Genomic DNA, 16,373 nt, shown 5'->3' on the forward strand with positions numbered 1-16,373 from the left:
AAATATGTGTGCCAGGATGTTAAAGTATAAGTGTATAAAACTAGAACAGAAAATGTTAACTTGTTGCCACATTTCTTCAAAATAATTTAATTACATTAATTTACAATATACGAACTTTACTTACTAGTGGTAAATGAAGATTATATATTCCTCTCATAAAGTGTAAGTTTTTGAGTTCATCTTTGGAAATTTAATTTGTAATGCAAGAACCAACATGTGCCAATTTGCAGCAAACGATAAATTTGTAAGACTATTCTACTTACTTGGTTTTATTTTTTATACACTTATGTTATTTTCATAGACTGTTGGTATTTATATAATTTTACATTTTGTCATTTTGATAGCAGCACCATGTCCTAATTTTTATAATGTAAAACAGCTCCTATAGTTCTTAGTGATATGGTATATAACTGTAGTTGTTTAATGTACATGTTAAGTTGTATTATGTTATGCTGTCAACATGAATTTGTCACCAGTGCACATCTTTATAAACCTTGGCAGAATCCTCATTTGTTATGTTTCTTTTCAAACTCTAAAGAAATAGTGCAGAACTCCTTGTAGGGTACAGCTGTTAGTAAATGCCAATATGCAGTAATGTAGATTGAATGTAGAATTGTGATTCTAAATCATTTAAATTAGGCAGTGACCTACATGGACAAGTCATTGTCACTATGAACAAAACAAGTGTTTTCTCTTGCAAGCTGTGCAAACAGTACAGTGATTTGAAAGATTTACCAAATGTAGTGAAATCGATGGAGGGATGGCAGTATTATATAGACAATTCAGTTTGAACAATATTTCTGGAAAAGCTCAGTGGTGTCTTCAATATTAGTTTCATACAAAACAACAGCACTGCATTTCATAGGCTTGTGTCATCATTTTAATACCTAAATATAATTAGAGTCATGACATCACTAAAAGGTTCAGTAAATGCCATTAAAAATTATGTTCCACTGAACTATGATCTTGATCTATTGAATGAGACATTAGTACATGTGTTCCTGCATAAAACAAGAGGCTTATAAATGAAGTAATTGAGTTCTGAGACTTTGCAAACCTCTTTGTAAGATCCATTCTCGAGCATTTTCCTCACAAAACTTATTTGCAGTGGTCATTTAAACTTTTAATGTCATTTACAGAAGTTTATGACCTAAATTCTTCCTAATGGCATAAAAGTGTTCATTCATAGTACACACTGTTTACTTAGGACGTACATGTATAAACTCATAGGTTTTCTTACAAATGCAGCTTAATGCACAAGTCTACTGCGAGATTAAGATTGTGTATGTTAACATACTTTTAATTGTAATAAAGCATTTGCAAGAAAAGGGTGTTAAAACCATATTTTGCTTGGAAAGTGTTAAAACCTAATTTTGCTGCTTTTGTCATTTCTGTTTCAATCACGCTCTGTCTATCGAATGTGAGGAAGAAAAATTATGCAGTATGCAGGAAACAAAGGCAGTGGACAGAAATTGCTTTCAAGCAGTCAGGTTCTAAAGGCTTTTCCAGTAAAACATACCAGAGAAGGCACTTTTATCAATATGTGCAATTTAGAATATTCTTATCGTTTTAACATACATTTAAATGAAACAGCCCTAACTGGAGGATCTTACCCAAGTGCCGATTTCATACAAAATTGATGAAATGAATGGTTTCTGTGCATGCAAGCCTCACCACCAAAGCTTGAAAGTATTCTGTAAGCTGCCATTTCATTCATTTCTGGTAAGTTTGCAAAGATAGAAGTTTTAGTTTATTACAAGATATGCAATTTTTTGATGAAATATTTTAATAGCCTTGCATAATTGATGATAGAGTACATTAAGTCACCTCAAATAAAATTCTTTTCTCTTTTTGTAATTTCATGATTCGATGTGATACATGTAATGCTGAAAATACAAGATGTTTGTAAAATGTCATGTGTAGTGCTCCCTCTCTATAATGACATTCAGGAAAGCCATAAAAGTACCATGTTACAGGTGAGGTCATCTTCTACTGGGGTACGTTAGAATGGAATTCATAGCTATACCCAGAGATGATGCCAGGATGGACAGTTATGCAAATCATGCAAATTTTTTTTATGAATTTAAACACTCAGAATACTGAACCTAATTAAAATACAGACAATTTAAAAGTAGAAGTACTGATGTGCCATATAGTGAGGGAACACTGTAGTATTAATTTAAACTGTAGTTTTTATTAGGCATACAGGCCTGGTCTGGCTTCACTATAGTGAGGGACAACCATATTAAACTGTTGCCTTTATTAGGCATCCAGGCCTGGTTTGGCTTTCACTATAGTGAGGGACAACCATATTAAACTGTTGCCTTTATTAGGCATCCAGGTCTGGCCTTGATTTCACTAACAGTATTCAAGTCTGGACTTGAATTCTGTAAGCTAGGAAATTGCTGGACTAAAATTAAATTCTGACCTAAAATTGGCCAATCAGGTGTCTAAAACTGACTGAACTTGAAAACTTCTGTTGGTAAAATTTGGTGTGTGATATAATTCTATCATGTACACTGAACAGTCAGCACGTATCATGTTTGTTTTGATAGCTGTACAGTGCCTTGTGGTTGTATCTGCTGTGCCAAAATTATACATCTGTACTCTGTCCTGTCATTGTAATGTTGTTCATGGGAGCCATAAAAGTGCACTGTCTTGTTGGTGAAGTCACCTTATATTGAGGTATCTTGTACATAATATTGCTATTAAATAATGATTAATAATTGAGAGAGAGAGAGAGATTGATTTTGCTTGCACTGGTTTTGATTATTTAAAGTCCTTTATTGTTAGTAACTGTTATTTAAATCTCAGAAATCTGGTGACACTGACATTTTCTTTACTTGAACTTGATAAAATTTTATGTATTTAGGTCAGAAAGATTTCTTACAGCTGGAGACTGCATTGAATCTGTGTTAGACAGATACATGAGGTTAACATGTCAAGGCAGGGCTTGTTGAAAGAAGCAGGCGGCTGGTTATAATTTGAAAAATCATGAGAACAGTGCTATTTTATTTCTCTCAGAGTAAAATAACTCTGGATATAACACTATTAGAACAATTTATTTTCACAGTCCCTTTTTGTCCTTTATGTAATATTTTATAAAGATTGAAATAAAATGATACAATTTGAGGGTATCTTTTGGACATTGTTATAGCTGAATATATGGAGATGATTTGTCATTATTGCTAATCATTTTTTGCCAGTATTATAAGATTAAATCATGCATACAGTAGATGTACAGGTAGAAAGCTTTGCAGAGTTGAGCAGATTTTTTAAATAAATATTATTATGAATTGAGCATTTCATTTCACATGATTTAATGATCCTGACCACTATAAATTATATCCATAATCAAGATTGGACAATTTAAAATAATGTGGATCTTTCCAGTAATTACAGGCTTAGTTTTAATATGCAAATGAGATAATCAGAGTGCACTGACAAGCATAGCCACCATGTACCTGTAGTTCATTTTAAATTTATTATTAGCAAATATACGCAATACTCATCTTCCTTAATTAACAATTGATTATTTTTAAATTATGATAGCATGAGGATATCTGTTTATAGATGCAGTACATTTGTTTTCATTTTTATATTTCATTCAGTACATATATATTGTTTTCTTGCTGAAGGCTGTTGCAGTAAAACATTCCTGGGACCCTGGCAAGGTAATTTTAATGTGGGGTACCCACCCATAGATGCAATTAAGAATTTTCTGATCATTTTAATATGAACTTTTTGACATCAAAGTACCATGGTATATAATTTTAAAAAACTGTCTTCCTTGGGTACCATGTATATTTCCAAGTGGTCTAAAGCGCTCTTCATTACGGATCACTGCCATCTCACCTCTGTCTGCGGTGGTTTGAGTCTTGGATTCAGCCAATGTGGGTATGTGAGAAAGCTTGCCAGTAGCTTCTCGTGGGTCGGTGGTTCTTTCCGGGGTTTTCCCCAGGTTCTTCCTCCACCATTAATACTGGCCACCATGTATAGCCTACCATGTGCTGAAAAATGGCGTTAAACCCCACAACAACAACCATGTGTATTTAAATGAAACAGCCCTGAGAAAGATTGTTACATGATTCAAGCACTTTATCTGTACGGTTTATTTTCAAACCTCAACTTGGCATGTTGGTAGTCGTTTTTTTTTATTTGATGCAGATGCTGTTTACTTTACTTTATTCTGAAAACAAAAATACCACCTACTTTTCGCACGTCATACTTTGAATATTTCTTGCATACAGTGCTGTTTTGGCATGGTTTTGCCCCCCATTCCACTGTCATGCAGTTTTTTCTCTCGCAATACTTCCCTGTTCCAAACTAGCATGCCCTCATACTGAATACCAGCTTCAGTGCATGTATGGTGTATCAGCTGCTGTTTAGATAATAAGCAATCCTCCAAGTCAGACTTATTGAGCTCTGATCATCAGCATCCCAACATGCCTTGTATCAGCCCTTTGCGGCTCCATATGCAGGTATTGTCCACTCTGCCCAATTAACTCCACAAGTCTCTTCTTTGGTGCTTCATGTAGAAAAATTCAAAGCTTGCCTGGTGCAGTTTGCTGTGAGATTTGCCAGGTGTGACATGATTGTTTCAGCTTTAAACTATTGCTTTGAATTGATCTGTGCAATATTTTCATACTGTTTCTTGCCAGTGTATTTTACATCTGTCCACGTACCTTTCTTACTGAGTAGTGTTGATATGACTGTTGTCAATTCATTGAACTGTCAGCTTCCCTACTTAATTATCCTTTGGAGATCAACAGCTACTACTCGTCTGTTCTCTTTAAGCATTCACTTTGTTCCATTCCACCTTTTCAACACAAGAAAATAATTGTAATTCTAAATGATGCATTTTGAAACTAAAACCATTGAGTGAAGTCCACATGGTTGCCCCTGGCGTCACCAACTTATGTTGAACAATCCAGTTTTTGCTGAAGAAACTTTACTCAAGGGTTATCCATACTGTTCTGTCATGGAGTTTCACAGCCAGGTGTGACATTTTGTACAACACTGTTGTTTCCTTTCAGTTACCACTGAATCACTAAGACAATTAACCAAAATTCCTCATTTGCAGCATACTGTCCCTCTAGCCAGATATACATGTTTATAAATAAAAAGTTGACTGGATCTGGTTTTTGTTTTGTATAAAGTTTATATTATATTTACTACCATCAGTGTCCCTTTTGGATCAAAGCTCATTTGTGTGTTCTCGTCTTTCAAAATCACGGTGAAATAATCCTGTATTGCTAGCATTCGTTTTTTCAAATCCAGTTGAATTAAATAACCATCATGTCAAATGTTTTTTCCAGATTTTCTTTTCCTCATAATCTTGGGGAAAGCATGGCAAGCCCATTGTTTCTACATAAGACCATGGGTGCTAGCATCCTAAATTTGTCAGAAAATAGGGAGTAGGTTTAAAGGGTAAAAACATAGAGTCCGTATTTTCCATAAATTTGCAGAAATATGGGTTTGGCTTATCATAAGGCAAGGGTCTGTCTTTTAATAAATATGGTATTATAGGTTCATGTGTCAACAGCAGTCTCTTATATTCTAGTTGCCTCTTCTACAGGTTGGACAAGCCAGCCTATTGAATCTTATATAGTAAACCTTTATTGGCCATTGACAATACTGAGTTCATTGATGTGGCTGACTTTAAATTGATTCTGGGAATCCATTTATTTTTACTACCAGTTTTCAAAGATTTTGTGAAAAATAACAAAGTGGTTCTATTGTTTCCACTGATGGATAATTTTACACTAGGTTGTTAAGTCCTTGGTTTGTAGCCACCACAAACAATAAATGGTACCCTGCAGAAAGTATGGAATTCATAGAATGTAGAGCAGTTTTGATTGATTTCCGGGGCGTGTAATACATCCAACTGTGAGGCTTTTAAATAGATTTATCAGCATATCTAAGTGTAGAAAGGGTACAAATCAAACAATGACTATCAAAGAATATGTATGGGTTAATACAATGCCTACAGTAATCAAAGTACTGAAAATATTGATAGCTTAAAAAGTTCTGGTAATATATTAAACAGGATCAAAGGAATGAACATAACTTGCAAAATATTAGTCATATTTACAATAGGATTTTCACCCAAAGACTTCCAGTTATCCTTTCCTACAGCCAGCATAGCCCCCTAATTTGAAAATCTTGTTATTGCTGAAAAATATCGGACATGATCTGAACAATTAATAGCTAAAAAGGTTACTATTGGTAAAAAATAGATTTTCCCTATGCAGTCCATTTCCAAAAAATAACTTCTAGTGTAGTTTTCAACACAATTTGGTATTTGTGTTCCCCTTTGCCAAAGGAAGAAGTCTGTTGATTTTATGGTCAGTAACTCCACGGTCAAGGTCACAAGTTTAAAATAGATTTTGCCTATGCATTTCATTTCCAGATGGTGACACAAGTTTTAGAATACACATTCCAATGAAATTCAATACATGTGCTGCCCTTAGCCTCAGTAAGAAATGTCTTCATTTTGGTGTCAAACTGTCAATGTCACCATGCCTACAAGTACATTTAGGCCGTTGCATATAATTTCTTGATTATGACTCAAGTTCTACATAACAGAATTCAACAGAATTTAGTACATTTATTTCCCTTACTCTCAGGAAGAGCCCTAATGATCTAAGGGTCAGTAGTTACATGGTCTGTCGGTTTCATGGTAATTTATGGGGTCAAGGTCATTGATTTAAAATTAAATTTGGTCTTTGTATTTCATTATTGGATAAGTACTGAGCATTTATTCCCCTTTTGTTGACAAGATACAATGTACCATTTGTGACACTATTGTTTTATGTGAAATGTAGCCTTTTCATGCAAGCTACCATAAAATGGCTAGAGTCTAGAGTGATTACAACTGATCTAAGGTTTACAGTACCTAAATAGTATAACTGAAGGCCGCCATATGTAATGAAAATTAGTAATTAAAAACAACTACATGAAAAGAAGGTCACTATAGCCTAATTTGAAACAGAATATTAATCAAGAAATTTGCATAAATTTGATGCTTCCATCAGGATGGTATAATTGGATGGTGCAAGCCTTGATTTAAGATCAAAACTTATTACTTTCAAGTCAAACGGGTGTTGTAAATGAGATCAGATTTTGTATGAAACAAGAGAACAACGAATAGCACATTATATGCCCAAGCTATGTTAAATAGTTCTCTATGCAATTACTTAACACACTAATGTACAGAAATCATTTTTTTTAAATAATACAAAACTTCACCATGGTTTTTTACCTTCAGACTCCAAAACCTTTAAGTTCCTTTATTACTGTAAGTGCAAGCCACACACAGAGTCGTAGAGATATTTACCCTAGAACAAAAGTTATTTTACAAAACCCATTTTCCTTTGAGTTATATTAACCATGACCTTAAATCTCAAAACCAACTGGACTCTTACAAACCACAGTACATGTCCTAGAATAAGGTTTTTTTAAATGCAAGCACATTTTCTCTTCAGTCAAAAACCTTGACCTTTTGACCCCAAAATTAATAGACTGCTTTTTTTTACACAGCATACAAGTCCTCCACTAACTTTGCTGAAGTTCCATCGCCAATAACTTAAAGTTTTGGACAGCACAAACTTAAGCAGGTATTAAAATAAGGAAATTGAATTTTGCCAGAACAGACAATACTAACATCTGAAAGTGGAATAAATTAATCATAATATAAAATATAAAAAAAACACTAAAAAAAAGTCAGCTATTTTCCCTCAATTTATCTCTGAAGTCATAAGAGAGAAGATGACCAAGCATTGCTAGCAGTCTTAAGAGAGGTGCATATCTGAAGTAAGGCCAAGCTGTAAAGGCTGACCCAAATTACATGTAACAATCACACACCACAAATAGTGCGAATTTAAAGTTAGTTGAACAATACCTACCATATAAAAGGACTTTTTAAATAAATAGAATAGAAAATCTAGGACCTTTTTAATAACTAGAATAGAAAAGCTGGGAAACTATTTTTTTCTTTAAAAATCAAACTATGCAAAGTACACAACCGCTGAATGTAACCTTAGGAAAAATACCAAAAACAATGATTTTCAATATGGCAGCTATATAAGATGTTAGATAGCACCATTTTAATTTAGGACCAACGAGATTTTTTTCTGGTGAAAACCCCATGTTGATCTGAGCTTCCTTTCAGTATTATGCTAATCACTGTGGTGGCTATACTGGCTATCAAAGCAGCACCATTTTTAGTTAGAACCAACCTGACCATGGGATGAATGTGTATGTAAAGTTTAAGGGCAATGTTCCATGGAGTTTAGGATAAATACCAATAACAATCTTGTGCTAATAAAGAACAGATCATCCCATTAAGTCTTCTGTCTCCCATGGGACTGACAATTATTCTTGACTCTGTGCAGTGTTGTATTGAATCCAAATCAATTAACAAATGTCATGACTGGACAAGTTTTCAAACGTGACTTTCTGTTCAAGAGGAGTAATAACAAGATGTTGATGTAGACTGTTATGGAGACAAGGCAACATTTTCATTTAGGTCCAACTAGATAACATAAGACTTTTAGTGAAAATCCCTTGTTGTCATGATCATCTCTTCAGAATTAGCCACAATATGTTGATGACCATTATGGTGGACTACTGGACATCAATGCAGCCCCATTTTCATTTGCAACCAACTTGACCTTGGGATGAATGTGTGTGTTAAGTTTCGGGCAATGTTCCAAGGAGTTTAGGATTAGTAGAAATTACCATCTTGTGCTTAATGACAATGGACAACAGATCATCCCATTGGCTCTTCTGGTCTACCACATGTTTGTTAATTAATCTTGACTCTGTGCAGTGGCATTTGAAGTGAGCGAGTAAAATGTGAACTCTAAATACATTGTTTTTATAAGTAGTTTAGAAAAATTCTGTATAGGAACAAGAATAATGAATGATCGTGTGATAAATTATTCTGCATGAGACCTAGAGCACATCATCTGAGATAAAGCATAAACTTTTCTGTGCTTCAGAGTGCTGTATGTGTGTGATTTGGATTTTTAATGTAGCTTTAAAAAAAATCAGTCATATCACTATGATATCTACAGTGACAGTTATAGAGATGTCTAGCAATGGGGCATCATGCTGCTGACATGTAGCTTCAGGTTCCATGCAGTCACATTATCATGACACCTGGCTGACCAGTACCATTTTATTAAGTATTTGGTATGACTCAGCCAGGGTTTGAACCCGTGACCTCCCACATCCAAGACAGATGCTATAATCACTAGGCCATTGGAGTGTTCTTCAGAATGCTGAGCTTGAATGAGGAAAAAAAAACAACACATTAAATTGTTTCCAAATTTTATTTCTCCTCATCTGCACCATCCATATCACAGATCATGTGATATACAAATATTTAATGAGAAAAATATTCTCTCATACTAAATCCAAATGAATCAAAATCGTTGTACAAATATCATCACTGGACAAGTTCTCAGACATTATAAATAAATATCAACATATGATGGGGCAATAATTTGTGTGGAATAAACATCTAGTATACTAAATAATAACAATAATATTAATAATAAAATTAATAATGATAATAATAAGAATACTAATAAAACCAAAATGATCTAAATTTTTTGGTTATTTCCTTTTATTCCCATTCAAGAATGACATAATTAATAATTTTTTAATATTTCTCATATCCCATTGGTAAATAATTTCACATTAAGAATATATTCTTGGTTTTAGATATTTACATGCAATATACATATAATTGATTGGTTATATTCTGTTTTCCCCTTCTACATGAAATTTGCTAATTTTTTTTGTCTACTCTTTTGTAACTGGCCTTAATTTTATTTTAACAAATATTGGCAAAATGCACCAGTTGGGCAAATGAATATGCAAGTAGTTCCCTTTTTGGTATTTTGAACTAACAACTTCTAGTTTTCTGCATCACCCAATGTGATTTTTGCCAATCTAAATATAAAGAAATTTTAGTTTTATTACAGTCAATATGAGAAGAAAATGTGATGCAAAAAACATTAGCAAACCTCAATATTAACCATTAAACTTTTACCATTAATATTTGTTACAGTAATACATAATACTTTATTAAGAAACCTTCTGAAATAAATGTATCATAAACCAACAGTGTGCTCTATTAATTTTTCAATTCCACAAGAACAATGAGATTTATTGTACAATAACAAAATCCATGCATTTTATTCATGACACGTATGCAAATTTAAATCCATGTCCTCTAAATCAGAATCTTTTAATGTAGAAGTAATAAAATGAAAACAAATGAAATTAAGAAATGTAGTGTGAGAAACATGCAAAACATATGCCCTTATATTTAAAATGCAGTTGGATTACACTATCTTGCATTAAGAACATCCTTCAGAATTGCACTTGATGTCGCTGGGGTAGTCCGCCCTGAACTTGGAGGGGTCAACTGAGGGCCGATATTTGAAATACTTGCAAATGTCTGCAAGGGGTTGCCAACTGAAACAGATCCCATTAAAATATGAGAATCTCTTGAGCGACTGCTCTCTGACACTTGTGCTGGCAACGAAACATGTCGTGGGGCAGTGAAAGGGTTAAAGGCTGGTTTATGGGTCTCTTTTTGTTTCTGGACATCTCTGACCATTTCTTCAGCTGGCAGACGAACTGTAGGAGGAGGAGGGGAGGATTCTCTCTCCAAGAACCTCACAAACATCTCTGAAAAAGACTACAGAAAAGAAAGATGAACATCATTCCTATTACTGCTACTGCTGTTAATTACTAGTTATCAATGACAAAACAAGCTGATTATGATTGATGAACTGGAACTTAATGGTTATAGCAAACTGCATTATAAACATATGTACACAAAAATGTGGCATGCTATTGTAACCTAAAAAATGCTTATATATACCCAATATTTGGCATAAAAATAGGAGAAACTAATCAACTGTCTTATACATGCATTTCCGTACTCTACATGATCCCTGTAAAAAGTAACTACACCAAAGCTGTGGCTTCTGAACACGACTGTATCAAAAGTACGGTCAAGACTTGTACTGCGCCGCATTCTTTTTATTTTCTTTTTCTTAATTTCTTCATCTAACAAGAACTGACTTTCATGATAATAAGTTTAGCAAAAAGAACATACACATGAGTTGTGTACATTTGAATGTCCATGAAGATCGGTTAGAAAAGAATGTTTAAAACTTATAGCATCACAATTTAGGATTACTCCAATTAAACATACTTGGTACTCAGGGAATGCATTTCAAAAAAAAAAATACATTCCAAAGTTACTCTGACACTGAAAGAATTTATATAAAAATGATAAAAGTTCTAAACTGCATCTGTAGACACTCAATGTTGAAAGTGCCTTTCCTGGGTTGCAACTATCTTTTATTGGAAGATTACCAAGTTAAAATGTTATATTCCCCATTCCGGACAGTACAATTTTGTTATCTTCCTCTTTTCTTATTTTTTAAATTTCAAATACAACAGATGTCATGTAAAATTTGGAGGAAGCTGACATTCACTGTTGGAAAATTTAACTTTCTTTTTCTGTTTTTCAATAAATTTATGAACATCCACCATACCTTATTCCTATCTTGAGCTGAGGGTGTTGAAAAGGTGATAGGGGAACTAATTGTACTTCTAACCGGGGACATGGGTGGGGGCTGAATTTGAGGCTTGGAAGGACCAAATCTGAGAAAATCTGGAATCCATCTTCGGCCAGTGTGATCATCAATCTGCAAAAAAAAAAAAAGAGGAAGAATTAAGATGAAAGCCGCCTCAAATCTCTCCACTGGGGCCACGGGTACCAGGTTGTCTAAATCATATACCTTTCCTGATCACTGCCATCTCACCTCTGTCAGAGTCGGTTTGTGTAAGCTCTGGCTTGGCCAATGTGGGTACGTGAGAAAGCTTGCCAGCTTCCCATGGGATTCGTGGTTCTTACCAGGGTTTACTGGGTTCTTCCTTCACCAATTATACTGGCCACCATGTATAGCCTATCATGTGCTGAAAAATGGCATTAAACCCAAAATAACAACAATCTCTCCACCACCCCAACCCCAGCAAACCCAAAACAACAACAATCTCTCCACAACCCCAACCCAAGCATCCAGGTTCCCAAACTTTGTTGTCATCTAGTTATGCTTATGAAAGATTTTACCCAACATTATCACCCTCTCAGACTGTCTTACATGGATGGACAAGCCATTTACAATATATCTTCAAAAAGTCTGGATCAAAAATATAAAAATAAAGCTCTTTCACTCCATCCACCCCACTCCCAATCTATTGTCCAATATGAACAGATTATGAGATAAAATTCTGACAGACGCCATGTATGTATTTTTAATGTGTATTGTACATTTTGAATACACAGCAGACTCTTGATATAAAAAGAACACATAATATTACGTTCTATCCCAGTCTGTGTAAAGGAAGCATAAGATGCATTGAAAAATTAAAGACCATTTCGTCATGCTTAAAATAGAAAAACCTTTTTAGTCTTCTGAAAATCACAATCCTCGACAACCTGAACTTTGTTATTTTGAACAGGTCAGCTAATTTAAATTTCAGTTTGTACCAAGGAGAAAATACCACCAGTCTTATCCCATTAATACCAACAGAAAATTACTCATAATAACTTGTAAAGATGGTGCCAATATGTACTGGAATTTCCGCTGCATAGGTACATGGTTAAAAGTGAAGATGTTTGTGCATAAGTTATAGTTACAGTGAGCTTGACATTTGTCCACCCAAATCAAAAGGCTTCTTCCTTACCCCAAGAGCAAGGTCTCCAGAACATTTGGTCCAGATCTGTGATGAAGAACTATGATCCAGATCTGGGATGAAGAACTATGGTCAACATGTGTTAACTAATATTACTGTGCAGAAACCAATTTTCCCTTCAGTCAAAGCGACTGTAAAATCTGATTTTTTTTAAACCCTAAAATCAAAAGGATTATTTCTCACCTCAAGTACAAGCTATCCAAAACATTTGGTCCAAATATGAGATGCAGAGCCATTACTTTTGAGGGTCAATATCTGTCAAATTCTAACATAAACTGCACATGACCTAGGACTTCAATATTAAGCCTCAAATAAAATTTCCCTTCAATCAATGAAGTCCTTCAAAAGGTACTGAGTAGAAAAACATTCATAATGCAAAAGCAGAGTTTAAAATCGGAGAAGGGATGGTAACTTAAACTTCTGATACAAAAAGATGTGTACTGAATCTGACAGTGAACTTCTGAATAATGAGCCTCATGCTAAATCTGGTTGAAATCCATCAGGTGCTTGAAAAGCTAATGATTGGTAATAAAACTGTTGACTCACAGACAGGTAGATATATGTAAAACTCAAGGGACTCTGCAGATAAAGGTGTATGTGTATGTGCATGGGATTTGGATATTTAGTAGAGCTTTAACAATTTTTTAGTCATATCGCTTCAATGTCTGCAGTTTTGGCAGTTTATAGTGATGTCTAGTCATGGGGCATCATGCCACAGACATGTAGCATGATGTCCCACCCAGTCACATTATCCTGACACCAGGCCCAATAGACCTAAAACTAACCTCTTAATACTGAGCAACATGTGAGGCAGCAGCTAGTACCATATTTATAAGTCTCTGATATGACTTGGCCAGGATTCGAACTGCAACCTCCTGCATTTGAGGCAGATGCTTTAACCATTTAGGCCACTGGACCAGATAAAAGGAGAGTGAGGCATAAGAAAAAAAAAAACCTGATATATGAGTTGATGTAAACTGACTTCATGGGTACAGACTGAGAAATATTACTCCACTCTTAGCCTTACCTTATGGAAATCCTCGGGAGAGAAACTAAGCACCCCTCCAATGGCATGCAATACTTCCGACCGCTTGTTCTGTGGTGTGGTAAAGTACCCAAGTAAAAGGTTTTTAATAACAATTCTGAAAATTGGAAGAAAATTTTTTAATTTCAATATTACAGAGCACTGTATAAGGTAAATAAATAAATACCCATCTACATAGTTCATACTTTAGTTAACTGGTATGTCAAACAGTTTTACTATGTCTGCTGGGGAAGTGTAATATACAGCTCTTTCCATGTAACCACTGGGGTGAGTCAGTGAGGTATTCTTTTCCCTTTGTTATTTAATTTATATATAGTCGAGTTAAATCGTAAACTGGATCAGGGTCACATGGGCTTACATCTGCCACCAAACCTGTCATTTCTTAACGATTTCAGTTTTGATAATGACATGTCATTGATACGTCCTTCTATGAAAGGTTTAATGAAATTATTAAAGATATGTGAATGATAACGCATTAGAGAATGATATTTGTCTATAATACACAAAAATCAGTATGCAGGGTCTTTCAGTCAACTTCTTTCAAATTACCATCTCCTCCCCCAGTACATCTTAATGGTCATGTCATACGTATGTCATCAGTTGTACATGTTTGGGTCACATTTTAAAATCCAATCAGTCAGATGATGACGATCTGATGAAACAAACATGCCTCTATGTAAATTTAGGAACTGTTAATTAAATATCAAAATTGGATTATAAAAATCATATTGCTGCACAATGTATTTTGCTCCTCTGTGGACAAACTTTAGTGAATGTATGAAAACTAGTAAATGGTTATAATAATAGTCTTTCTTTTCTATTAGGCCTTCCAAGATGGAACAGTGCATCTAACATGATTGTAACTACTAACGTATTCATTTTTGATGAAGTAATGAGAAAGTATGTGTTAAAAATGATGACAAGAATATCTAATAGCAAGAACTGTATCTTGAATTCTCTGTGGAACTCTGATATTCATTTAAATTCTCAAGTAAGTAGATGGAACAAATTACTCTTTAAATGTGCTATATAATTTCATTCTTAACGATGCAGGGCACAGTATATTGTTGTAAATGTATCTGTATACTCGAACATATCATATCTATATTTTAATTTAGATGTACGGACAAATAACACTGAAAAAAAGAAGTCTTATCATGTATCTTATTCCCGTTGCTCATGGTTCATTCCTGATTCATTAAAATCAGTGGAGAAAGCATCTCTTTGATCTTGCTCATGAAAATGTATCAAGTGTAAAACTTATTTACTCCTGACATTTCCTCTTATTCCAAATTATTTTTTGTATAACAATACCAGTCTTCCATCAAGGATGTACATAACAGTTTAAAAAATAACAATGAAAATTAAATTAAATTTTTTTTACAATGAATACACTAGAATTTTAATTTTTTTATACGCAACCCTGTTAAGATAATTGTTATTCAATAGTGCTATAAGGAATCTTAAAATTAAGACACTAAAACTACTTGATAGAGGAAAATTTATGGCAGTCTGGGAAATCATTAAATAGGGTTGAATACTGGTTGACTGCGAACTTCTCTATTATTACATTTACTCTGTCAAACAGTTCCTCTAGATTCTAAGAGCTGAGTTTCCAACTACTTAATTATCTATAGTGTGAAATAACTTTTAAAGAAGATAATAAAACTTGCCTGCCATTGAATTTGGAATTATAATTTTGTTATGTAGGAAAATAAAATAATGCTAATACAAATTTTAAACCTTGTCACACCTCAAAATATGTGTAAAGCATTACATTTAAAACATATACATGGACATAAGAGACAACATGAATAATGTTATCTTGAAAACCCACAGCCAATAAATCATTCTGTAAGTAGTATAGCAGAGAGCACATCATATCCCTTGAACCATACTACTGTCATTGCTAAGACTGAATGTGTGCCAATCTTATTCAAAGATCACCAACCATAGTGGCAACTCTTTTCAGTTTTCATTCCTTTTTCCTATGGAAAACATACTTTTCTACTTTTGCCTCACTGCTACTTCTAAGTTTGCGGATTTCTTCCTCAGCAGCCTTTACGATATTTTCTCGCAGCTGGACTGAAAAAGAAATTTATTCAACGTGGAATATATTCTGTAATTTTCCTTTTCTTTAAACTTCAGTTACATTACTGTCAAGTGTATCGTCAGTGCTAGATTAAGGTGGGGATGCAAGGGGCCACATGCCTGGTTATCGTAGATAAAATTATGTTTCAATAAACATATATATGTCTAACCAATCTAATACTGAGGCTAATACATCTATGATAATTATATAAGGACAGTTTAAGAAATTGTAGATCTAAATCTTAATTGCCCCAGACTTCCCTACGCTGAAATACCCTTAAGGTAAATTGTTTTTTTAATACATGCATATATCGCATGAGTCACAGTGTGCAAGTATGATGGAATAAAAAGAACAAAAAAACTGTATGAAGCTAATTTTGTTAAGAAGAGCCACTTCTATGAAACTATCATGATGTGGTTAAAATAGTTTTCAAAACATGAATTTTTG

The 16,373-nt window shown here is 34.1% G+C and overlaps 1 protein-coding gene across 5 annotated transcripts in view; it reads right to left on the reverse strand.

Moving 5' to 3' along the window:
- Positions 1–9,324: 9,324 nt before the first annotated feature.
- The window catches only part of LOC149771466 (uncharacterized), a 142,219-nt gene continuing 135,170 nt past the window's right edge, over positions 9,325–16,373 (reverse strand). For all 5 annotated transcript variants that reach the window (XM_089948403.1, XM_089948406.1, XM_089948407.1 and 2 more), the window contains 4 exons: positions 15,838–15,919; positions 13,817–13,931; positions 11,586–11,738; positions 9,325–10,717 (listed from right to left, as the gene is read on the reverse strand). In XM_089948403.1, coding sequence (XP_089804529.1) covers positions 10,364–10,717; positions 11,586–11,738; positions 13,817–13,931; positions 15,838–15,919 — 704 coding nt within the window. In that variant the 3' untranslated portion in view covers positions 9,325–10,363. The remainder of the gene's footprint in view (positions 10,718–11,585; positions 11,739–13,816; positions 13,932–15,837; positions 15,920–16,373) is intronic.

Source organism: Sinohyriopsis cumingii, unplaced genomic scaffold (assembly GCF_028554795.1).
Source record: "Sinohyriopsis cumingii isolate HCF-2022 unplaced genomic scaffold, ASM2855479v2 utg001831l, whole genome shotgun sequence".
NCBI classification, from domain to species: domain Eukaryota; kingdom Metazoa; phylum Mollusca; class Bivalvia; order Unionida; family Unionidae; genus Sinohyriopsis; species Sinohyriopsis cumingii.